The 27,087-nt window shown below is 38.7% G+C and overlaps 1 protein-coding gene across 18 annotated transcripts in view; it reads right to left on the bottom strand.

The window, feature by feature from the left end:
* The window catches only part of PPFIBP1 (PPFIA binding protein 1), a 196,886-nt gene that overhangs the window by 28,278 nt on the left and 141,521 nt on the right, over positions 1 to 27,087 (bottom strand). For 13 of the 18 annotated variants that reach the window (XM_043881930.1, XM_043881923.1, XM_043881926.1 and 10 more), the window contains 10 exons: positions 20,923 to 21,009; positions 18,691 to 18,804; positions 16,763 to 16,894; positions 12,016 to 12,108; positions 11,128 to 11,220; positions 9,643 to 9,757; positions 8,005 to 8,037; positions 6,283 to 6,344; positions 2,881 to 2,965; positions 202 to 356 (listed from right to left, as the gene is read on the bottom strand). In XM_043881930.1, the coding sequence (XP_043737865.1) occupies positions 202 to 356; positions 2,881 to 2,965; positions 6,283 to 6,344; positions 8,005 to 8,037; positions 9,643 to 9,757; positions 11,128 to 11,220; positions 12,016 to 12,108; positions 16,763 to 16,894; positions 18,691 to 18,804; positions 20,923 to 21,009 (969 nt within the window). The remainder of the gene's footprint in view (positions 1 to 201; positions 357 to 2,880; positions 2,966 to 6,282; positions 6,345 to 8,004; positions 8,038 to 9,642; positions 9,758 to 11,127; positions 11,221 to 12,015; positions 12,109 to 16,762; positions 16,895 to 18,690; positions 18,805 to 20,922; positions 21,010 to 27,087) is intronic. The other 5 variants (XM_043881935.1, XM_043881938.1, XM_043881937.1 and 2 more) reach the window with 3 other exon arrangements.

Genomic DNA, 27,087 nt, shown 5'->3' with positions numbered 1-27,087 from the left:
TGGCCCAAACCTTTATTTATTAAAGAGAGGGGGGAAAAAAGATGTTTCAAATAAAGACCCAGAGGTCATAATGACTGCCAAGACAAAGCAAGTTAGTGATCCAACTCAGAAAAGAACCCAAGTCTTTGATGTTGTCAACAGCACTTTAACTTTCAATGACAGAGTCTCTTTAACATGGAGAAACAATAAGTCTGTAAATACCTCTTCTGGAGCACTTGTGTTAAATGGGTCATGACTGGGAGATCCCCTTACTGGCGTCAGCGACAGGTTTTTCTCCAGATCACTAAAGACCTGCGGGTCCAGCAGAGTGGAGAAGGAGCTGGACGGAAGCAGGTCTTCCAAGTCGCCATCTTGGCCTAGGAACAACAAAGCAGAGAGGACACCAACAGCTTTTCACTTTTGGAGGAAGATAAGAATCTTGCACATAAAGAGTTTTCTGATCCTTAAAAACCAAAGAGTCAACTTCTGGCATCCCTAAGAACAACAACATGGGCCCTAGGAATAGCATCTTAAACTGGGAGCACCTAAGGCCCAGGGGCTCTTGGGCCACGTGAGTATCCAGCACTGGTCAATAGTGGTTTAATAAACGTAACTGGACTCACAGCACTGGCATTAAAGCTAACTGAGTCTGGCAACCCTTCTATAGTTTTGTGTCAGCATGTGGGGCTTTAAGTATTTCACTTCAGAAATAACCTGTGGAGCAATTCCAGGAGTACAACTCAAGTGATTCTAAACAGCAACAGAGTCACACTTAACTCCATTTCCATCACTACTACGCTCTTGAAAAAAAAATGTGCAAAGCAAAAAGGGAAAAGAGAAAAGATGATGACTCTTGGTCCCTCTTGAGAGGGTTCTTTACGCCATTCATTTCACTTTAGAGCAGAAAGAATAATGACATAATGGAAAAAAGCAACCACATAACCGGCAAAGTAGCAACTCTGAGAATTTTTTTTAATGTGTCTAGAAATGAAAAGGATTAAGGGCTGAACAACAGTGCCAGACAGTCTTTTTTAAAAACAGAACGGTCCTTCCAACTAGTCTTTAAATAACACAGAATGGTGAATCATTTACTTGTTTAAAGATACTAACTAGACATAGCTTTTAACTTAGGTTTTATTAGATTTTTACTCTAATTTTATTAGAATTGAGGTATTCTTAGAATTGCCTGAGGATTTTCTAAATAAATATAAATCCTACTGAGAAAGCACTGTTGATGAAACTCTTCATTAGAACAGGACATAATTTCCAATGGTTTATAAAAATCCTTCTGTACAGGGTTAAAAACTCTCTCTTTTAACTATACTATTATATACATAGATTAAAAAGGCAGAAAGAATTACATGAAAATGCCAGTAGTGATCATGCCAGTGCAGTTATGAGTGATTTTTACCCCTTTTCTCTATTTTCTAAATATTTTACAATATAGTCTAGTTGCAGAAATTAATCTGCTCTTTCTTCATTTTGAAACATTATAGTATTGAGATTCTATAAAATCAAACAATGTTACAAATACTATGACTATGCAAAAATACTATGTAAAATATTTGCATAATAATTTTATGTAAAAATTAATTAGAGAATCTGTAATATTCCCTAAAAGATACTCTTGTGAAGGCATAGAAAATGCTGAGTAATGAGAACTATCATGACAATTAGAGGTTTATTTGCTCATTCAGATAACTATAAAGTCTTAATACATGCCAGGCCTCATGGACAAAAACATGAAGATCCATTTTGTTCAAAGATCCTGGTCCAAAGGATTTTCTTTCTTTGTGAACCCATCAAAATTAAAATTTCAAAATCCCAAATGTTCCACAAGTACCTTCCCAAAGACTTATTTTCATCACTTACTTTTAAAGTACATAGCCCCACCTATGCCGTGCTAATGAACAAGAGAACTTCAAAGTTCTTAACATTTTTGCTTATTTTGAATGACCCCCAAAGCTTTGTTGTATTTGAGGATGGCCAGTTGGCCCATCAGCAGATAAAATAATAATAAATACAACAAAATACAGGCTATTTTTACTTAGATGTTTTACAGACTTTTTAAAAAATGTATTCAAAGCTGGACACAATACCCCTCAACCCCGGCAATGTTTCTCCTCTAGATTCCCCCCTCTTGATAAGTGGAGACATCCTCTGCTAGTTGCTTTAGCCAGAAATGTTCTTTCCTGATGCTTTCTTCTTCTTCACTTTGCTAATCTAACTCATCACACTATTAAGTCACGGGTAACACCAAAATAGATTTCCAATCAGCACTATCAAATCTTCCCACTGTAATAATGTAAGGTTATCTTGATTGGTTTCCCTTCCTTCCAACACTGCTGGCATAGTCCCAGTGGTCCATAGTCCACAACGCTCCATCTGTCATGTCACTGACTTGTTAAGACCCTTCAATGGATCCTCTGGGCTGGAAAGAGAGCTGAACTCCTCACATTGCATGATCTGGCTGTGTCTCTTCTATTATCACAACTGTCTCACTCTGCCCTCTGCCCACTACCTTTCAGGCACATGCGTCTCCTTTTTTTTTTAATTGGAGTAGAACTGCTTTACAATGTTATGTTAGTTTGCTGTACAATGAAGTGAATCAGCTCTATGTACACACACTGAGATCCTTTTCCACCAAGGCTCTCGCACATGCTGTGATTCTCTCTCTCTCTCTGGAATATCCCCTATACATGGGGAGGGCTCTGTCTGAACAACCAAACAACACTGCACTCAGCAGCCTACACTTTTTCTGGCAGAGAACAGATGCCTAATAACATTGCTGAATGAATGGATGAGCCACCTAATTTGAAATAATAGCAATTGAGGCCAAATGTAAAAAGTTTACAGCCATGTAAAATCAACTCAAGTAGAAAAGCTCTTAGAGCTACATACCTTTTTTACCTGGAGCCAAAACCACTGTTTCTTGCATTTTCTTGTACCTGTTCAGGCACTGTCGAAGATCTTCTATTTTCCGATCCTATTAATAAAATAATAATTTTTAATATTATGATTTTTAAACAATAAAAGTAATTGAAAAGAATGAGCAGACGTGAATTATTTACATTATTCAAAGAACAGTTCTAAACTTTAGTAAAACTGCTAATGTCTAGAATATTTTTCCTACATACATCAGAGATATAGAAAAAGTACCTCTAAATTTAGAGATCCTATCCTTCAGCTGCCATCTTTAAAAAACAAAAACAAAACAAGGTAATAAGATACAAAAAACAGCCGAGAAAAAAATCAACTTTAATTACTCTCCTCTCTACAATAAGTCAGAGCCGGAAAGAAAGATCTATACTTGCTATCTTCATCATCCACCATTAATTTCCATCTGATTTTTCTCTTCTCACAACACTCCATCAAAGTTTCTCCAATTAGTCATCAGGGACCTTTCTCTTCATAGCTTCTCAGGTGGCACAGTGGTAAAGAATCCTCCTGCCAATGCAGAAGCCGCAGGAGACACAGGTTCGGTCCCTGGGTTGGGAAGATTCCCTGGAGTAGGAAATGGCAACCCACTCTAGTATCCTTCCTCGGGAAATCTCATGGACAGAGGAGCCTGGCGGGCTACAGTCCACCGGGTTGCAAATGTCAGACATGCTGAGCACACGCACACAACCTTCTCTTTACTAAAAACAGTGGACACTTTCCATCCTTTTCCGAATTTGATCTCCAGATGGCAAGTGATTGACCCCCACTTTCCTTCTTTCACTCTTCTCTTCACTCTTTCTTTTCTTCTGTCTTGATTTGTTAATCCTTGAGCAGATGAATATTCTACTTCCATTACCACCCCACCCCCACTCCAGCCTACGCTAATGTCCAGAACAGAATATGAAATGTTAGAGCTTCAAGGTTTTATCCTTTACCCTCTTCTCTTCTCCCAGGCCCTCAGTGTGGTAGATTATAAACATAGGATCCCTAGCTCCCTCCAACATGGATTTGGGGCATGACCATATGACCTATGTAGGCTAATGATATGTAACAAATGAGGTTCAAAGCAAAGGCTTGAAAAGTAGTTGCACGCTGGGGCATGCCCTCTCTTGCTGCCCTAGGAACTCTGAGGCCACTACGTGAAGAAGCATAGGCTAGCCTAGTGGAGGTAGGGAGATCATTTGGAGAAGACACAACCCAGCTGGGATCAACCTAGACCAGTCTGTCAATCATCAGACATGGGAATTACACCATCTTAAACTATCCAGCCCCATCCCAGCCACCAGCAAATGGCAGAGGATCAGCAAAGTCAGCCCAGACTAGAAGAACAATCTAGCCATTCTACAGAAGTATGAGAATTAACAAATGTGATTTATTATGGGGCAAAAGCAAACTGATATATCAACTATAGTTTTGTCCCCACCAATCTATATATTTCAACTCTATGTTTCTCCTAAAATTGACAGGGTTCTCTGCCCACCAACTTATAATCCTACATTAATCCTGAAATGTAGATTCATTTTCCAAATTTCTATGAGAAATCTTTTAATGTCCCACAAACACATCACAAATTGAATACATCTAAAATGAAGCTCATTATTCACCCCTAGTACTTGAGTCTCTGCTTGGATTCCCTTAACTCTTTTATGGGTACCCCATTCAACCCACTGCCCAAAGCAGAAAATTTTCCCTAAATCCAAAGATTTAAAATCTTGTTAACCAGTGAATTTCTCTGAAATCTGACCCCCTTATAACTTCACTGCCATTGCCTTCTTTCCACAGCTTCATTTCTCACCAATTTTAACAGCCTCTTAATTGTTGTCTTCATTCTCTTTCTTTTATTCTTGCTTCTATTCTGCCATCAGAATTGGCTTTTTAACATGGCAATTTAATTATGTCACCATTCCAGGTCTAAAGCTGAGACTCCAAATCATTAAATCATCAGCTTCACTATAGCACCCCCTCATACACCCACGTCCTCCACCTGTATCTCATGGCTCCAGAACTTTCCCAGTATGCAGTGGCTGTTTCAAGACTTGGTTTTGACTGGTGATTTTGCTCATGGATCTTGTGCCCAGAACATTTCATTTTCTTGATGAATGACTCTTGCTCTTACTCAGGATTTGCCCAAATATGTCCTCTTTGAAGGCTTCTTGGAACCACCAAGAAGTTAGGTCCCTCTTGGTGCTCTTAGAGAAGTCTGAGCATCTAATAAGCCCTCATTCAACACTGGGAGTTTTGCTTGTTATTGTTGCTTTTTGAGGGAGAGAAATGAAAACAAAGCGAATTTTAGTGTTGTTGTTGGTTTTTTTTTCAAATTCAGTCTATGTGGACAGTTTGCTAATGACTTTTTATTTGATGTGGGGAGGACTAACACACACAAATAAACCTATATATGGGTGGGTGGGTACAATGAGTTTATTTCCATTGAATAAAGAACAAAAAGTGTGAAAGGCAATAAACAGAGTTAGGCAAGAAAGAGAAGGAAGCTCATTATGATGAGAGAAAAAGATCAAGACAAAGTTCTTTAGCATTGACTTGGTTTTTATTTCCTTGAAGTTACTCTTTTTGTGGGAAAATGTCTCCTTGTTCTACTCATTAAGGGACATGAGGGGGGGACAGTTCTGGTGACAGGATCTGAACCTGCCTGCTGGGTATGTGGTTGGTCAGGGAAGCCATGAAGAGACACGTTACTTTATTAAGACCCTGCGTCCCTGCTCTAAGCAGAGTGCAGTGGGGAGAAGGAACAGCTGGAGGAGAAGCCCTCCTGGAGATGTTGGCATTAGGCCAGTGCATCTCAAACAAAGCCTAGTGCCATCTTGACTACACGGTGCCTGTGCCTGTTTCCTGGCATCTCCCCACGCAGGAGAGCAGAGACAATCCCAGATGCGAAAGAGGCCAGCAGTGTGAAGGAAGCAACATGTTCACAGAGATTAAAGTCAACATGATGGTGAAGCTAAGACTGCCATGGCCACCTCCTTCAGAGTTCATATGGTGGCCCAGAATTTCCAGGGACCACAGAAAGGATGCACTATGGACGATGTCCTTTCTCTCATTTGTCACTTGAATGTAAAAAGCTGATCTGATAGCTTGAACACGTTCTAAATTCAAGATGGTGGGCTGTTGAGGGATGGAGTCTCAGTAGAGCCAGAGCTGCTGGTCTCCATTCCTATCCACGTAGCACAAGTATGTCACTGACCCACTGAGAGCAGGTCCACTTGGGCAGGAAGGCAGAATCCATCCCCTTAATGTCAGTTGTTTAGGGGATGTTCTTTCTAACTAGGGTATCTGATGAAAATGCATGGAATGATCAAAATGATGATGCAACATATCCAAATAAACAGTTAAATTTCACCTACGTACCTTTTCTTCATTTGCTGCCATCAAAGACTCCACAGCCTTTTTCATTTTTTGTACTTCAATATCTGAAATATCACAATATCAAATCAGAAATCTGTTTTTTTTAAAATGTGTGAAAATAACAAGAAACTACTGACTCTTCATGTTGAAATGTTTTAAGGTAAAGATGTTAGTAATTTATTCTGCTTGTTTTTTTTTTAAAGGCACATTTACCATTTATATTATCTTTTAGGGAAAATCTGAAAAATGAACACTTTCTATTATAGCTCACCTTAATAGTTGTCATTCTAGAAAAAAAAAAAACAACTGCCCTCTCTCAAAGCAAGGACAAAACCCTGATAAGAACGCTGAAGATGAAATTTCAGTACCATAACAATAAAAACATGGAATTTTCAAAGAAGAAACTTATAATAAAGCAGGTGAAAGTGATGAATGGCATATATATATGACAAAAGCAGAGAAAATGTTCAGTTATAACCGAGACGGAGACACAAATGGTAACAGCCTGATGGAATGTGATATTTACATGAGTGTCATGCTAAGAAGCTAGCTGTAGATTCCATACAGAAGGATAATAAGTACTTTGCTTCATCTATAAACTTCATTTCCAATACCATCTTAAAATACAAGGGCCAAAGTAAGTGATTCTCCTTAACACTCGATATTCAAATAGAAAAGCATGCTACTTTAATCATAAAAACAAATACTTTAAATATGAAGTCAATCCCAAATGAGATCACAAATTAAAAAAAATTAAAACAGAGAAAAAAGTTCAGCTAAAGTTGTCTCCTTCTAAGAGAAAAAAATACTACTGAAGGTGAATTTTAACACAATGATGCATCATCCAGCAGAGATATAACATTTTCAATTATGGTATACTCTGTAGGAACTGCTTTTATTATTATTTTTTAAATGGCAAATTTCCTGAAGAATTTAACATCTGGAGGAAAGTCCACTAGGGTTTATCTTTATCCTGCATTAAATAACCTAGACTCTGTTAGTCAGCCTGGGTACAATTTCTTTTGTAACACAAGAGAGTACGTACGTTTATAGAAACCCCTAATATAGATCTCAGTGAAAAAGTGGGCTACAAAACACTGGAAAGCAAAAGCAAGTTTAAAATGATTGTTAACTGTGGTAAATTTTAAAAACAGTAGGTTTTGACTTTCCTGGTGGTCCAGTGGTGAAGAACCCACCTGCCAATGCAGAGGACACGGGTTTGACCCCTGGTCTGGCAAGATCCTACATGCTGAGGGACAACTAACTCTGTGTACAACTACTGAGCCTGTGCCCTCAAGCCCACACACTGCAGCAGAGAAAGCCTGCATGCAGTAACAAAGACCCAGTGCAGTCAAAAATAAATACATAAATGTATTGTTTTTAAAAGCAGATTTTCACTGGAGTATAAACATTGTTTTCTCCTCTGACCCTGTATCTCAGGCCACAGAGGAAATGCTTCCTCCCCTCCACAGTCTGGGGGCTCTGCTGAACCCCGCAGAGCAAGGGGGCTGACTCGGGTACAATCTGCAAAATGGTCTTTTACTCCTACTTCTATCATCGGTTAGTTACCCTCTGTTTGGTACATCCTGAAGAAATGAGGAGCTTATTGATGAAGCAATTTTACATCTTTGGTGAGAGAAATGTTTTAAAAATACATGCAAAGAACAGTCCAAGTAGTGCTTTGGGTGAATGTGAAGGCTGATGGAAATACACCAAAAACCTTACTTTTGTCTTTGAGCTTCTTTTTAAAATTTTCATCTGTGCAGGAAAACCCATTGAATTGGAAGTTAGCATATATTACAATGATAATATTTTAAAAGCACTATAATTTGGTCTCCTTTTACCTAAAATAAAGAGACTTTAATCTCATAAAGACTGAATAGGAAGCATTATTTTATGACTTTAGGACTGCCACTATAATACCATAATGCTTTCTGTGAGGTTAGAACCTCATGTAATTAATGAGAAGATGTAAATCTGAGTTACTACCTCTGTTACTTCATCTTTCTGAGACTTGATTTTCTCACATTAAAGTTGCGCCTTCCACATGCAAGTGCTTCTTAAACACTGTGATGAAAAAACAGCTAATGTTGCATCAGCTGCTTCTTATATTTCCATTACAGTCTGATCTATGACCCTCCTGAACATGATGAGGACACTGCTTATGTCATCTCCATCTCACCATTCAAGTTTAACAGCACTGAAATGATCCACCTCCTGTTCAACAAAATCAGTCCACTGATCACACAGTTAGATGTTATGTTAGCATCAGATTCCATGAGGTTTCTAAACACTAGCTCTTAATGCCTGTACCTGTCTGGTCGGGTACTGCTAACAAGTGGTTCACAGACCCGTTCAGTTCAGTCCAGTCACTCAGTCATGTCTGACTCTTTGCGACCCCATGGACTGCATGCAGCTCCTCAGGCTTCCCTGTCCATCACCAACGCCCGGACCTTGCTCAAACTAACATCCATCGAGTCGGTGATGCCATCCAACCATCTCATCCTCTGTCTTATCCTAATCACAGACCAGTGCTGGCCCTCAGATCTGATTTTGGGTCGCATTACTCTGACGTAGCCTCTGTAGTTCACAAGTCCTATGAATCCATTTTTCTCTTACGACTCGTGAAAGCATAACGTGCCTGTGAATGTCCCTGAAGAAAGTAGATCCTATACATGCAGAAACAGAGAGGAAAGATGCATTTCCCTCAATGTTGGACGGACTGAATTTTCAGATGGACAGGGAGTTGTGATACCTGCAGATAAATAAAGCCAGGGCAATCTAGAGCCAAGAAGACTATGGAGGTAATCTAATTCAAGCCCCTCACTGTACAGACAATTGTAATTTGGACAAGAACTCTCTCATGATGAGAATTTACCATGTAATAATTAACCATGTAGGCTTCCCTGCTGGTTCAGACAGTAAAGAATCTGCCTGCAATGCAGGAGACCTCGGTTCGATCCCTGGGTCGGGATGATCCCCTTGAGAAGAGAATGGCTACCCACTCTAGTATTCTTACCTGGAAAATCTCACGGACAGAGGAGACTGGTGGGCTACAGTCCATGGGGTTGCAAAAAAGTTGCCACAGGTGAGCAACTAACACTTAGACCAATGATTAGGCTTAATCTAAAATAAACATCCGCAAAAGTACAGAGGTGCCCTCCTCTGGCTGCTCAAGAGGAAGTTAACAGACGCCCAAGCACAGTGAAGAGTCTCAGAGGAGTCCGGGGGCTCCGATGGCTGCTGCTGCTGCTCCTCTCTCTCTTTGATGCTAATGTTACACATCATCTAACATCAACTTCTTTTACAGACTGTGACGGTTTTAACAAAAGAAGAAAACAAATGTTTGATACATATTCTTACCTCGATCAAGAATTTCAACCCCTTCTCCTTTCATCTGGCAAACCAATTTTTCTTGTAGTCTTCTCACTTCAGATTCCTTCTCTTCCAGTTGTTCTTTCAGAGATGCCAGCTCCTCCTACAAATGATAAATTCATTCAAAAACAGTAGATTATGACTAAAAGGGAATATTCAGAGAGTCTGTTAACTCTTGAATCAATAATTAGTTTTCATGAATGAAACAAAAAAACTACAAGAATTTAGACGCAAACTTCAGAAATCAGTGGCAATGATAAGCAGGAAGCAAGATAATTAATAAAAGTCCAATTTATAATAACTATGGTATAATTATTTCAAGTTTCTTTGTGATCAAATTAAAAATGAATCTTTAAAAGTGTAATTAGGACTAGGGCAGCCCTAAGGTTTAAGTCTTATGTTAAGTAAAATATCTGACCAAGTTAATCAAAGAAGATAACCAAATTAGATGCTTAGTGTCATAAAAGCAAAACAAAATACAAATTTGAAAAAATATCTTAGACTTGCTTGACATTTATTCAGCATTTCAAGATGGTACTCATGTTCCCTAGACAAGATAGAACTTAATTAGTGGATAAGGCAGCAGGCAATAAACAACTTTAAGTCATGGGACTAAATAATTCCTTCTCATCACTAAGGTAAAAGAATAGAATCTTCTACAACAATGGGAAAAAAAGAGACTCTTTAATCTTAAAAAAAAGAAAAAACTACACAACTATTTAAGACCTTAAATCCAATGTTCTATTTACTGAAGTTTGTTTCAGCCTCATTTTGGTAAAGAATCACTAGCTTTAGCAAACTTAGGTTTTGCTGGTTGTATTTATTAACACAGGAAATAAAGCTATACAATGCAAATAAGTATGACTTTATTTTCAATATAACATTTTATTTTCAGTTGGTAAAGATATCTATTATGTTCAGCATTATGAGAAGATGTAGCTCTTCAAAGCAGCTAAGAAGTTGGTCTATTATAGTTTTTACTTATGGTGGGAATGGACACCAAATATAAGGAATTTTCAGTAGCATTGTCAAGAAGTGCTGCCATGAGCTCACTATGCTTCTAAGCAGTAACATCTACTCACTGTCATGGTAGAGTTAACTGCTGTATGCATTTACCTTTGAGAAAGTCTTGAAAGAATAAGACTGTTTATTACTGATACCAAAGAGAAGTCTTTCCCAGGTGACTTTTGCAATTTTTTTTTACCATGCTTGGATCTCAGTCTAAGAGAATGAGATTTAATTTATAAACAAATACTTTTATTTTATAAGTTTATTACTTTTCACTATTTCATATGCTTCTGAAAACAATGTTAGGGATTGCAATGTCCCTTTAATTAGCTTTACACATATTAAAAAAAACAGGGGACACACACACAAAAATGAATGCACACACCACTAAAAACACCATCACAGCAAAACAACGCAAGCCAGAAAGCAACAGGCCATTGACCCATTACCCAAGGTCTACTACACCTTCAGTGACTCCCACTTTTGTTCCATCCGCTGCTTTTCATACTGCATCTGACCCACCTTGATTTTCATGCTAGAAAGTTTGGCCATTAAAGACTGGTAGAGAGACAGGAGTGAAAGAAAACTACAGATAGAAAAAGACAAGCTAAGTAACCAAGAACACAGTATCAGTTTATAAAGGAGGTTAGATAACCGAGAGAAATGACAGGTTATGTTCTACCAAATTAGTTAAACCCTGATTCTTATTCAGAATTGTTGCTGTTCAGTCACTAAGTTGTATCCAACTCTTTTGGGACCCCATGGACCTATAGCCTGCCAGGGTCCCCTGTCCATGGAATTTTCCAGGCAAGAATACTGGAGTGGAGTGCCACTCCCTTCTCCAATTATTCAGAATGTGAAAGTCGCTCAGTTGTGTCCAACTCTTTGTGACTCCATGGACTATATAGTCCATGGAATTCTCCAGGCCAGAATACTGGAGTGGGTAGCCTTTCCCTTCTCCAGGGGATCTTCTCAACCCAGGGATTGAACCTAGGTCTCCCGCACTGCGGGCAGATTCTTCACCAGCTAAGCCACAAGGGAAGCCCAAGAATACTGGAGTGGGTAGCCTATCTTGTCTCCAGCAGATCTTCCTGACCCAGGAATCGAAACAGGGTCTCCTGCATTGCAGGTGGATTCTTTACCAACTGAGCCACCGGGAAGCCCTTATTCAGAACAATAGTGTTTAAATTCTAGATGGTCTCCAGCTTGGGGAAAAACTTTGTTCACTTGTAAAATGCCTTAAAATGTCTTCTTTACCACATTCTAGTAGAAAATGTATTTTATCTATATTATTGATCATGGATGAGTAGTGGAGCCACTTATATAAAATTTTTTGCCATTACGAAAACTTACCTTGGTAGATTTCAGCTTTTTCTCATACTGAAGTCTTTCATTTTCCATTTCACTGACTCTTAACCTCAAATCATTGATCTCCTGCATTAGGCCCTGTCCAAAAAGAAACAAGGAAATACATTAGGAAAGCAGTAAACACCTATTTACCTACCAAAATAGCAGTTTGGAAATCCTCAATGGCTCTTGGGTTACAGCTGGATGAATGAGATTAGACAAATTGGAATGAATGAGTCTCCTTGAGAATCTTTCCACTGAATCTTCCCATGGATCCAATGAAAGATCCATTGAATCTTTCCGTTGAAAACATGGCCTCCACCCTAAAATGATGGGATTGATTATGGAAATGAGAAGTGATGATAATTTTTAAGAAAGGGACGGCGGAACCTGGTGGGCTGCCGTCTATGGGGTCACACAGAATTGGCCACGACTGAAGTGACTTAGCAGCAGCAACTGATCACTTGTTATCACTGAGCAAATATTTCTAGATTAAAAATCACTATATGAACTCCATCTTTTTAAAATAATCCAGAGAAATTTTCTTTAGTAAAGTCATTTACTTTTAGGGCCTTTTCAGCGATATATGGATATTTATAAAAATATTTTTCTAATTTCTTAATTTGTCTACAAAAGATACATATTGTTCCTCAACCCAATCTGGGAGAAATGAATGAAATTTAAACACTTTATACCAAGGATTCTAAATTTGAGGGTAGATGAGAGCCCTGTCATTTACAAATACATTCAGTATCATAATATAATTTTATGTTTGGAAAAATGCAAAAGAAAGCAATCCTAATGTTTTCATAATACAATCACACACCTTCTCTACTTTTATTTTAAAAAATCTAATTTGTTTGTAAACATTGTCTAAACATTCTGAGCAACAGTGACATTTTTGTCCACAGGCCAGAGAGTAGGAAAAAGAAATTAGAATGCAAAACAATACAAAGTCATCCAGAAGGAGGACTCAAATAATCTGTGAAGACGCCTTTTCTCCAACAACAAGGTATGAAGCTTCCACCAATGGTTAACGTGTTTTTGTTCCTCTCAAGACATTTATTCCTGAGCCACAAATTCACAGGTAACAGAAAAGAATTACACGAGAATGCTATAAAAAACAAACAGAATAATGCTATTAAAGTGTAATGAGTCAACCTCACAAAGACCAGGAAAAGGATGCTCTAGTGAAATATACTTCTCAGAAAACCTACAGGTTTTTAAATTGTAGTTTCTTATAAAATGGGGAAAAGTACTACCTAGTATTACATAATACTTATAAATATTATAACTATTAATACAATGTTTCAATAAGAAGTTATTTTCTGTTTATGAATGACATAAATAACTGTTTGATATCATTTAATAACATTTTAATTGTGATTAAGTTGTGATTTAGTTTACCTGTAAGTTCAAAATTCAAGTAAAAGGAAAAAGTCAGTTTCTCCCATTCATTTATCTACCACTTATTAACCACTCTTGCATAATATGAGTTCTTAGCAATCTTCTTTAATCAATCTGGTCTTCCACAGATATATTTTCCCACTTATTGTTAAAAGTGAATTCTATTTGGATTGAAATTCTATTTGGATTGTTTCAATTCTGTTGTTGAATTGCTGATTGTTGGAATTTCTCAGCTTTGAATTCTATTTGGATTGTTGTATTTCACCACTTCCTTTAGAAATAGTGGCAATTTGTAAAGAAGAAACAAACGAAGAAAACAGAATTATAAATTGGGGTCATTTTTCTATTAAAAAAGAACTACCCAATTATCCCTTGAGGTAATACTGTAAGTATGAACATAAATCTTTAATCTGAAAGAAGCCCTATCGTTCCATGATAACTCAAGCTAGAAAATCTGGAAGTAGCTCCTAAATATGAAACCTTAAAAAATGTAATACAAGTTATTTCCAAATAATTTCTTATCAGAAGTTCAGTACTTTTAAAAGTGAAAATCTTTGTTATCTTTCCCTTTTCCTTCTCAGAAAACTAGGGCTCCACAGAAACTGATTTCTGATATCTGTATTCTTACCAGAAGGGGGTACTGTTGAATGATGCTAACCACCTATCAACAATTCCTGGGATAGGCAAGTCCTGTCTTCCAAGGTTTCAAGACTTCTACCCCTCATCTTTTGGAAGTGCCTATACTTCTACTTCTTCCCCACACTCCACTGGTTTCTTAGAAACTAATCTCCAGATAACCTAAAATCTTAAGACAAAGTTAAAGAATTTTGGATTCATGAAACAGCCAGAGAAACATTTCAATTAAGGGGAAAAGGTAGGAAAATGAGCATATTCAATTTTAAGTTTTTTAGTTTCAACCTTAAAGACTACTTCAATTATTTTCATATATATAAGCAGTTTATAATATCCCATAATCTCTAATCTCTAAAACATATGCTACATCTTACCAATAGTGCTGAATGTTTATTAGAAAGTTATCAGGGATTGAAGTTTACTAGAGTTTTGGTGACAAGATCACCTTGCATATGATTGAGGCAATGCATAAGTGAAGCAAGAAAATACCAAAAAGAGGTTTTACAAAAAATGCAGACAAACTCAAGAGAGAATAAATATTGCTCTGGGATCTTACCCCCCAAAAAATCATAAAACAGCTAGCTACTTCAACTTAGTCCTAATGGTTGGTTAACATCTTGTATCCAAATTAGCCACAGTGGTATGGGTTAAGACTTTCCCTAAACTTTGTATGTATAGTAAGCCCACCCCTTAATGCTTCAAAACTACTAACTTCTTTCCTGACACCAGAGTTAGATCTACTGCACCTTATCTACCTGTTGACTGAATTCTACCATCATTTTACACAGCAGCTGTGGAGTCAGGGAAGGACAGAAAGGGAAAAGAAAAAACATTCAAACAGATTTTTAAAGAAAGCACAAAAGCAAGAATTTTAAGGAAACTAAGTAGTTTTCTAAGTTTTAAGACCTCCAGTCTCAGTTAAACGAAAAACATACTAACATAGGTGACTGATAAAGAGTTTCAAGATTAAAACGTGAGCTAAGCTGGGATTTCCTTCTGCTACTGAGGAAGTAACACATATACCAAGACTTTCCTGTATAGTTATATATTTGACAGAAAATTTAACTTTAGATATAGCAATGGAGTATTTGTTGTTGTTCAGCCACTAAGTCATGTCTGACTCTTTGCAACTTAAGAGTATAAACCTTATTAAATTCAGATCTATGAAGGACTTTCATACAGTGGAAAACATATCTAATACAGCTCATATCATGACGGCATGCAGTCAGCATAAAATAAATACTTGAAATGAAAACAGAGGGGAAGAGTAAGTAAATGATTTCTCTTCTCTCCTTCTTGGTGCCCATTTTGTAGCTAAGTATGACACTTCTCCATACCCAACCAAGCAAACAAAATAAAGAAAAATGAAGAGCAGTCCCTAGGAGAGAAAAAAATTTCTACAGCTCTTTATATTTCTTTTCTAATGAGTAGATTTCATATGTTCTGCGCTGCACCTCCTGACAAAAAGCAGTTAACAAACCAGAAGACCTAGAGTAACAATAAACTAAGTTGAACAAACAAGAAAGCACGTTTAGCCATGAAAACGGGTACTTCAAGGTGTAAAATCTACCCTGAATTTCACAAAAGTATAATCGGATGTATTTATTAACAACTGGAATGAATTACATGTGGAATAGACCAAAAGTAAAAGTCCAAATTAAATGCCCTCTAAAATCTGTGATTCCATGAGTACATAATGAAAGCATGTTTGCTATACCTACTTAAAAATCTATTTATTATACAGTGAATAATCAATGTGCCTAAATAAGAACTATTAGTAAAGTCATGCACTTGAATCCATTATTTCCACAATGAAGAAAATCAGTATGGATGAACAGATGAACGGACAGACAGACGGATACATGAATGGCAGAGAGATAGACAGAAGCTCCAAATGTCCTAAAGTCAAAAGTATTTTTAAAGGCGAGTGAAGGGATTAATATTTCATATAAAAACTCTCAAAATAAAAATTACTATTATCATTTAGTGATAAAAAGTCAATGTAAGCTTATTCTTAAAAAGAAGTATGGATAATGAGGGCATATAGTAATTAACTGCCTCTCCTTCACAACTCCAAGGAATTTCAACTTGTTCTAGAAATATATGTGTGTGAGATATATAAGTATGCATATATATAAGTTAAAATGAAAATGTTAGTCACTCAGTCATGTCTGACTTTTTGTGACCCCATGGACTATAGTCCGTCAGGCTCCTCTTGTCTATGGAATTCTCCGGGTAAGAATACTGGAGTGGGTGGCCATTCCCTTCTTCAGGGGATCTTGTTGACCCAGTGATGGAACCTGGGTCTCCTGCTTTGCAGGAGATCTCCCTGTGGATTGTAATCCACCAGGTTTCTCTGTCCATGGGATTTTCCAGGCAAGAATACTGGAGTGAGTAGCTATTCCCTTCTCCAGGGATTTTCCTAAGCTGGGGATTGAATCTGGGTCTCCTGCATTGCAGGCAGATTTTTTAACTGTCTGAGTCACCAGGGAAGCCCTGTATCTATATATACACATGTGTGTACATATATATGTGGTTAAGTCGCTTCAGTCGTGTCCAGCCCTTTGCGACCCCATGGACTGTAGCCCACCAGGCTTCTCTGTCCATGGAATTCTCCAGGCAAGAATACTGGAGTGGGTTGCCATTTCTTCCCCCAGGGGTGTGTGTGTGTGTATGTATATGTATATAAAGCGAGAGAAAGGGCATCACTTACCTCCGTGTCTCTGAATCTATCTTCATAATCCAATCTGTCCTTCTCTACAGCTGTCAGTTTTAACTTTAAGTTAGATATTTCAGCCATCAGGTCCAACTTCTGAGTTTCTAAAGATGTCCTACTCAGAAGCTCCTATTAGGATTGAAGAGATACATGCAAAAGTTGCTTTATTATAAACAGTCATATATGGATGTGTCTTTCTTATGACAGTAAAACAGTATTATTAAGTAGAGGATGTGAAGATTAATTCTAAACAGATACATCTGGAAAAATTATTTGCTTTAGTTAACCTTCATTGAGCCAAACTAGTGTTCAATAAGCAGCACATGTCTGCTTTGTGGGAAGACATATGCTCTATTGACAAACACATATATGAACTTAAATATTCTTAAGCCTGTGATAATACTGATGATGATATTATGTTTGCTATGTGAAAGGTACTGTTCTTACATGTACTAAGTGGTTCAATCCTCAAAACAATCTTATGAGATAGAAACTCATTAGGATAACCCATGAATTATCCTTGTTCAAAGGTTGAGCCTCTTGATGAAGGTGAAAGAGGAAAGTGAAAAAGTTGGCTTAAAATTCAACATTCAAAACCTAAGATCATGGCATCCGGTCCCATCACTTCATGGCAAATAGATGGAGAAACAATGGAAACAGTGAGAGACTTTATTTTCTTGCACTCCAAAATCACTGCAGATGGTGACTGCAGCCATGAAATCAAAAGACGCTTGCTCCTTGGAAGAAAAGCTATGACCAACCTAGACAGTATATTAAAAAGCAGAAACATTACTTTGCCAACAAAGGTCTGTCTAGTCAAAGCTATGGTTTATCCAGTTGTCAGGTATGGATGTGAGAGTTGGACTATAAAGAAAGCTGAGCGCTGAAGAATTGATGCTTTTGAACTGTGGTATTGAAGAAGACTCTTGAGAGTCCCTTGGATTGCAAGGAGATCCAACCAGTCAATCCTAAAGGAAATCAGTCCCGAATATTCATTGGAAGGACTGATGTTGAAGCTGAAACTCCAGTACTTTGGCCACGTGATGCAAAGAGCTGACTCATGTGAGAAGACCCTGATGCTGGGAAAGATTGAAGGCAGGAGGAGAAGGGGTCGGATGAGATGGATGGATGGCATCACTGACTCAATGGACATGAATTTGAGCAAACTCTGGGAGATAGTGAAGGACAGGGAAGCCTGCCATGCTGCAGTCTATGGGTTACAGAGAGTTGGACACAACTGAGCAACTGAACAGTTGAGGAAGCTAAGGAACAGAGAGGTTAAGAACTTGCAGAAAGTCATTACAGCAAAGAAATGGCAAAGCATAGGACTAAACAGTCCTATTCCGTGTGTAGTGTGCCCACTGTATTATAGGTCCTCTAGTAGACAAGTATCATACCTGTGTGCCCATATACGTTATAAATTATTTCCACTCAGAGTCATATAATGTACTTGTGTGTTAGTCACTCAGTTGTGTCGGACTCTTTGCAACCCTATGGACTGTAGTCCCCCAGGTTCCTCTGTCCATGGAGTGAATAGCCTTTCCCTTCTCCAGGGGAATCTTCCCAAGCCAGGGATCGAATCTGGGTCTCCTGCAATGCAGGCAGATTCTTTACCATCTGAACCACCAAGGAAGCCCTTTTTCCTAATTCTAAAATATACACTCATGGTTGGAAATGAGGCAACTGTATGAAAGCATAAAGAGGAAAACTGAAATCATGTACAATCTTATTAATATTTTATTCCAGACACTAATTGCAATGAACACTTTCTATTGTGTGTGTTTGGAGACCCACAACTCTAGGTTTTTGCTTCTAATAAGCCAGTCTAAGTGAATCATAAAATTCACCACTGTATCAGAGCAAACACAACATATAAATGTAGCATCTCAAACAGGTCAGCAGGGAAACCCTACCTCTGAACATACCTGCTGCAGCATTTCCTCTGTGGCATTCAACTTCTCTCTGTGCTCTTCAAGGCAGAACTCCAGATCGCGAATCTTCTCTCCTTGAGCCTCCACTTGGTCTGTCAGCACACTCACCTGTACACAGAGCGAAATACTGCCATGGATTAGGAAGAATTTGGGTCCCACTGTCAACTTTATTTGTCTACAGAGAACAAAAACTGGGATGATGGTACCAATCATTTGGTTGTTAAAAAAAAAAAAGAAAGAAATCTAAGCATTAATAAGAAACCAGCCCTTCACACACTTATTCTTATCATGCGTGTTGGTTTGAGGACTCCTCTTCAATTTTTAATAAAGTTTGAGCTGAACTGGGGATGTGCAACACTTTATAGGATAAAAACACTGCAACTCTTTATGAGAAAGAGCATGTTCGCAAATTATCTTTTTTGGAGGGGCCGGTGAGGATGGGAGACAGTATTAAGAGATTAAGAGAGGCAATGGAGTTAATATTTGAAACAGAAGTCCTCAAGGACTACTTAGTTCTGTTTTTTTTTCCCCCAAAGCGGTCCGTGGAGGGCTTCCCTGATAGCTCAGTTGGTAAAGAATCCGCCTGCAATGCAGGAGGTCTGGGTTCGATTCCTGGTTTGAGAAGATCCCCTGGAAAAGGGAAAAGCTACCCACTCCAGTATTCTGGCCTGGAGAATTCCATGGACACGGGGGTCGCAAAGAGTCAGATATGACTGAGCAACTTTCACTACTGACTGAAAGTGGCCTATATCATTTATTTACTGAAGTAAAATATTACAACATTATATTAGTTTTAGGTATACAATGCAATAATTTGATACTTGTACACACTACACAGTGATCATAACAAGTCTAGTCACCATCCACCACCATACCGTTGACTCCCTTCACTCATTTCAACTATCCTCTGATACCTTTCTTCTCTGGTAACCATCAATCTGTTCTCTGTATCTATGAGTTTTGTTTTTTTCATTTGTTTTGTCTTTTAGATTCTGCATATAAGTGAAAACAAGTGGTATCTGCCTTTCTCTGTCTTGACATTTCATTTAGCATAATACCCTCAAGGTCCATTCACATTGTCACAAATGGGAAGATTTCCTCCTTCTTTTATGACACAGTAGTATTCCACTGTAAATATATATATATACCATATACCATATCTCCTTTTTCTTCTTTTTAACTTAAACTTTTTGCTCTGTACTGGGGTACAGCACATTAACAACGCTTTGACACTTTCGGGAGAACGGCAGAGGGACCCAGCCATACAAATATTAACACATGTATACATTCTCCTGCAAACCCCCTTCTCAGTCAGCGCTGCCACAAGGACTATTCAATTTTGATACTTGACAAAGAATACAGAAAAGAATCCTGGGAATCCAAATTCTGTGAGATCTTTCATGATCCTACCGTCCACAAATGTGTTCAAGAGCCAGGATGCAGCTCAAAGGTCCAAGAGGAGCCACTGGGTTGGTCTCTCATCCTCAGTATTTACTGCAAATCTCTGAGCTTTCCTTCCAAGGATCACCAGCCTAGTAAATATGCTTGTTTTTTTTTCTCCCCTACCATGCAGCTTGTGGGATCTTAGTTCCCTGACCAGGTATCAAACCCAGCCACAGCAGGGAAAGCATTGAATCCTAACCACCAGGCCACCAGGGGATTCCCTAGGCTTCAGTTCTTTTAGTTCAAAATACCAAAGTAAAACTCTTTGTCAAGGATTTAAAAGACAGTGAAGGAGAGGAAAACTCAAATTTAACCTACAAAGAGGACTCCACTACCAACTTTGCGTTGTTTGGTCCATGGCATCATTTTTCAAATTGAAAAAACTAAATATATATTCAGATTCAGAAATTCTTATTCATATTTATGAAATAATATATGAATATACAGACACACACATATATACATATATAGTTACAAAGTCAGAATTTCTGCCACATATATGTATTTTTTTTAAAAAGATCATTTATCAGAAAATCAGATGACACTGTGGCCATCACCAAACTGGCCCTTGAAGAGCAGAGGCTAAGGGCTGCTCACTCTAGACTGGGTGTGCATACCCTTGTTCCGTCACAGTCCTCACCGGTCCCTAATGTGTATAGGTGGCCCCGTACTTATTTCTATTAGCAGTCTGGCTCCTGTAAGCAACTGAATTTGCCACCCCAATTTCAAATGGTCTTTCTGAGTTAAGTCATGAGGGGGAAAAAGCATTTAAAAATCACTTGCCTGAAGAACGAGGGATTCTTTATCATTTTCTAAACGGGCCAGTCTTTCTTGATACACATCTCCGTTCCCAGGGAGGTGTCCATTCGTCTGAAAAAGGAAGTGATACATGTAAGCCTGACCCTCTTTAACACTGAACTACTGTGGGAAAATAAAAATTGCATATGTTTTTAATCCAAGGAACCTGAATCAAATTCAGCACAGCTGTTACTATTAATACACAATATTAGAATGCAACATAGTTCATATAAAAACACAACAACAACAAAAAAGCACTTATCAAGCAGAAAATCATGACCCAAAAGGGACAGTGACTCCTGAGAGTCACTGGCAGTGAATACCCACCTGGGACATGCAACGCTTTGTGAGTGTGTGGTTGGGCACAAAATCCCTCTTTCTCCTGAATGCCATCATCAGTGGGAATGTACTGAGGGGGCCTTCCATTCCTCCCCTCTCCTCTCACAGTCCCAAATCCAGGGCTGCAAATGCGAGACTGCATGCTTCTTCCCGCTACTCCAGTCTCCAGATCACAGAACAAATGTTCCCTTTCTCCCTGAAGCACTTCTCTGTTTTCCTTTTCAAGACCTTAAACATTGAGTCCACAATGTCCTCCACTGGCAGCAGGAGCCAAGCTCACTGCCGATTTATCATGTTCTGGTACAAATGCCAAAGGAAATACAGATTGGGGGTGGAAGTGTAGATTTTTTTTCTCAGCCATCTTATATGTGCAAGTGATTAAGGAGACACATTGAAAAGGCTTACAGAGTGCAGACAACATAAAAACGTCATTTTGAAACACAGTAGTATATGTGATGTGTCCCTTGGTATCTCATTTAAATAGTTCATAATCACATAATGTGTAATCCCAATAGAATTTTCTGATTACTCATTCAAATACAACAGAAATACAAACCAGTGGAGTCCAAAATGGTTAAACGGGGCCAACCAGAGTTCAACTGAAAAAGCAAATAAACCACCCCAGGCTTAGAGAAAACACACACTGTACATCCTTACTGCCCAGAACATAGCTGATGTGACAGCTATTATTTTTCCACAATCAACTGCTTTTATCATTCTACCTTTCTAATTAATGCATTTTCTAGTATAAATTCTGGAAATACCAAAAGCTATGTACTGGGAAGGAAACAGAAACGGAGAAATAATGAAAAAGAAAATTGCACAATGTTTCTTCTAAAAATATATACATCCCATAAGACCATAAGAGAATCTGAAACTAGTTAGTAAGCACGCACTATATGGGTGCAATTTTTAACATTAGCTGCTTGACCACAAACCTGCACAATAATCACAGCATAATCACAGCCAGAACTAAGTTACAAGTATTAGAAGGAGTCTGATGGAGCGGCTAGGATGACTTCCATCCCTGAGGACTACCAGGAAAATGAAATTTACCTTAACCTCTTGAGGATTGTTTTTAGGGAAAGAAGCAGGATGTGTAATGCATGTTCTCAATCTGAGAAAGTTGCTGAAACTCACCCTACATGACTTTAAATCTCCCATTTTGATCATGAACATTAGCAGGCATCTGCCTTTAAAATTACACAAGCAATGTTTTATCAACAGACATGTTTTCCTGGGTAGGAAAAAAAAAAAAGCTTTCTGCTTAGTGAGGACAAAAAAGTAAAAGTCCTCTTTCTCCTGACTGAAGGAGACTATAGCAAGATCAGAACTGTTTCTAGAGCAAGTTCTAGAAGTGTTTTTTGAAGCTACTGCCTATGATATGGAAATAAGCTGTCCCCAAACCAGTTCTACAAAATGATCCATTTAAAAAATACTAAAAATTGACCACAATGAGCTCATGTTTCTCAACACTGTATTGATATTTACAAGCAGTCGTAACACTCATGAGTAGTTTATTTTTAAACACTAAAGTAACTTTAGGAACAAAAGACAAATGAGCCACCACAGGAATAGTTATGTACTTTTGAAGTATTCTGTTGGTACATTCAAGTAGATAAAGGTCTGTCCTGTTCACACTTAATTTCTGCCACTTTTTGTTACCTTTGCCTCTAAAATGCTAGCAAGAGGTACATTCCACTAGGCAAATACCCTGCTGTCTCTATTCTTCCTCCATCTCCTGTGCCCTACCTCCCAGATCACTCCATGCCTCCCCAAACCCGGCATGCTCTTTCAAACACTAATGCTATTCCTTCTGCATGGACTGTATCTCCAACTCCTTCCCTCCTTCTTCCACCTCATTCCTTAGGATCCACCACAACTGGGGCTTAGTCTGGAATGTCTTCCATGAGTTGCCTGTTCACTTACATGCTAGTTAACCACACCCAGATGACCCTTTGTTGCAGCAGGCATCACACTGAATGGACTAGGCTAGACTTGACTACATACACAACTGTCTGTACCAACAGACTGTGAATTCTTTGTACAGTCCTCTCAATCTGATGCACAGTGGGTGCTAACCGACTGCTGAATGAAGGAACACTGATAGATGTTCAATAAACATCAGGCAAATAAAAGATGAATGAATGTTTGGTTTTATCCTGGCCTTCTTCCTTCTGAGCAAGGCATTTATTCACATTTCCTCTACTACCTGGTATGCACATGGGTATACCAAATATGTTTTTAATAATGTTCATTGCAGCACTGTTTATAATAGCCAGGACATGGAAGCAACCTAGATGCCCATCAGCAGATGAATGGATAAGGAAGCTGTGGTACATATACACCATGGAATATTACTCAGCTGTCAAAAAGAATTCATTTGAATCAGTCCTAATGAGATGGATGAAACTGGAGCCCATTATACAGAGTGAAGTAAGCCAGAAAGATAAAGAACATTACAGCATACTAACACATATATATGGAATTTAGAAAGATGGTAATGATAACCCTATATGCAAAACAGAAAAAGAGACACAGAAATACAGAACAGACTTTTGAACTCTGTGGGAGAATGTGAGGGTGGGATGTTTCAAAAGAACAGCATGTACACTATCTATGGTGAAACAGATCACCAGCCCAGGTGGGATGCATGAGACAAGTGCTTGGGCCTGGTGCACTGGGAAGACCCAGAGGAGTCGGGTGAAGAGGGAGGTGGGAGGGGGGATCGGGATGGGGAATAAGTGTAAATCTATGGCTGATTCATATCAATGTATGACAAAACCCACTGAAATGTTGTGAAGTAATTAGCCTCCAACTAATAAAAAAATTAAAAAAAAAAAAAAAAAAAGAATTTCATAAGCATTGTGGGAGAATCAAAATAAATGTAATAAAGTTTCTATTAGCACTGAAAGACTATTAGGAAGAATAAATGACTGATGCATAAAATCACTTGTAAGCCCTCCCTTACAATATGGCAGAATACGCTTGAAAAGCTAATCATGAAGTTCAAGGCAAGACGTGGAGGAGAATTCAGTAGAGGAGAAGAGAATAACATGGTATTCTAGCTCCTTTCCCCTCAAGTCATATCCTCTCTTCCTACCACATTTAAGAGGTGACTTCATAGCTTTTTTTTTTTTTTCGTCCATGCCGCAAGACTTGTGGGATCTGTTTCCTGACCAGGGATTGAAGCTGGGCCCTTGGCAGTGAAAAGTGCAGAGCCATAACCATTGGCCCTGCAGAGAATTCCCTCCAGAACCTTTTCAACGGTCAGTAATTGAGGCCCTCTTGCACGAACTCCCTCATATACCTCCTTCTTCAACACACAGTATTGCATATCGCCTCCTACATCTTCCCTGTCTTTCTTCCTGCCAGTCTCGGGAGAACTGATTCTTAACTCCTTCTTACAAGCTTACCATTCTTCTACTTTGGATCCTTGACTTCCTGTTTTCCCTGTGAATTAACCTACACTTATTGCCTCCATCCTTATCTCATCAGTTTCTTTCTCTCAATGAATTTTCATTCTCCTTTCCAAGATCTAACTCCAACGCTCTGTGCCCACCTCCGTACCACCGCCCACTTCTCTCTGCCTACAGAAACCCACCTTTCACAGCTGCTTCCCACCTCCTCTTTCTTATACCATGTTATTCTCTTCTCCTCTACTGAATTCTCCTCCACGTCTTGCCTTGAACTTCATGATTAGCTTTTCAAGCGTATTCTGCCATATTGTAAGGGAGGGCTTACAAGTGATTTTATGCATCAGTCATTTATTCTTCCTAATAGTCTTTCAGTGCTAATAGAAACTTTATTACATTTATTTTGATTCTCCCACAATGCTTATGAAATTCTAAGCCTATAATTAAAAACATATTTGGTATAAACTCTTGCTGGGTGAATTTAACATCCAGTGCATTGAAGACCAGCCAGCCCAAATTATTTTACTCAAAATCCCAGAGATGCCTTCAAAAGAACTCTTTCTAGTGCCACTCACGATGCAACCCTTTACTGACCACATTCAATCCAGCTGAGAGCTTAGGTCAAAACTGGATCAACGTGCAGATTTTAACAATGCAGTCTTCAACTAACAGTGGGTGTGGAGGGGGTGGGACTGGAATACACCAGGGAGGGCGGGGCAGGAGAGGCAGCTGGACTGTAATAGTGATACTTTAATTAAGGGACTTAAGGAGTTCGCCAGATTTTCCTGACATTATGTCAGGATGTGGAGGGATATGTCTAAAAAGCTTTATTTCTCATAGAATTATAGAATCCTACGGCTAGGCAGAAACCACACCCAAGAACGTGAATCGCCTGAACTCACATGGCAGGTGCTACACACACCATCTACTTTACCCTTCACCGTCTAAATAGAAGCTCTTCTTTTTATATTAATTTCCCTGTAATCATCAAATATAAATGCACAATCAAGTAAAAAGATGTTACAAATGTTAACATTTTGCATTATATGAGTCTCTTCTTTAAAATGTTTTATTACAGAAAGCGTCAAATATGTATAAAAATAAAGACGACAATGACAAGACCCTATGTACTCAAACCTAGTTTCAGCTTCACAACAGGCGGGAGTCTTCTGTCTGCTATTTTTGTAGAAAGTACCGTGCTGTGTTTTCCTCTGAGTTTCTTAGTTTTATTGGTTTGCACTGGCCTACACCTGGCTCTCTTTTCTCCCCACCCTTCAGTTTTGGTTTGGTGTTCTTTCCTGAGCTCTGCTGTCCTGTGAAAATCCAAAATCGATACACCAGTTGTGATTTGCTATGATTAAACTTATTTATCTTATAACATAGAACTCCTTTGGAATACAGCATTCCCATATCAGAATGGTAACAGAATTAAAATGGAGAAAAGAAAATCAGTCCAATTTTATAGACAACAAATATTTAAAAAGAGTTGGGCTAGCACCATCTCTTTCTCACACACACACACATTCACACTCTTCTCATTCTCGCTCTCTCCCCACCCAGTAAATATATTAGCCTTTTTTTTTGTTTTTTGGTCTAATCTTTTGGCCACACTATGTGGCATGTGGACTCTTAGTTCCTTGACCAGGGACTGAACCCACAACCCCCTGCATTGGAAGGTGGAGTCTTAACCAGTGGACTGCCAGGGAAATCCCATAAATAAAATAGTTTTTAAAACTGCCATACACTTATGATGTCATGATTCTATTTCTTAAAATTCAATAACAAGAAAGGAAAGCGGGGCATTCCCTGGTGGCCTAGGGGTTAGGACTCTCGGCTTGCACTGGCGTGACTCAGGCTCAGCCCCTGGTCGGGGACCTGAGAGCCCTAATCCTAACCCTAACCCTAGGCCTAACCCTAACCCTAGGCCTAACCCTAAACCCTAGGCCTAACCCTAAACCCTAGGCCTAACCCTAACCCTAGGCCTAACCCTAACCCTAGGCCTAACCCTAAACCCTAACCCTCCCACAAGCCACACGGTATGGCCCCCAAAAAGAAAGAAAGAAAAAGGAAGGTGTGTTCAACTAAAGCTCATTTAATTAAATGTTCTCTTCAGCTGCCAAATGATATATCTAATACAGGGTCTTTCATGTCCTAGTCACAGTATTAATATTTCTACCACTGCATGCAAACATCCATTGCCTGCTTTCCACTAGAGGAAAGACTGAAATAAGACTTGAATCTTTCAGCCACAAGTATCACAGTCACATTTCATTTGGGTCCAACACACAAGACAGCATCTCACACTCTTTTGTACAAAGAGTCAACAATGTTGGAAATCAATCCACCAGGCAGGAGCAGTGCTCTGCTGTCTGGTCCTCACACTCGATGTGGTGTG

The sequence above is a fragment of the Cervus elaphus genome, chromosome 22 (genome assembly GCF_910594005.1).
Source record: "Cervus elaphus chromosome 22, mCerEla1.1, whole genome shotgun sequence".
Classification (NCBI taxonomy): Eukaryota; Metazoa; Chordata; class Mammalia; order Artiodactyla; family Cervidae; genus Cervus; species Cervus elaphus.
This window is presented reverse-complemented; position numbering and strand designations above follow the sequence as displayed.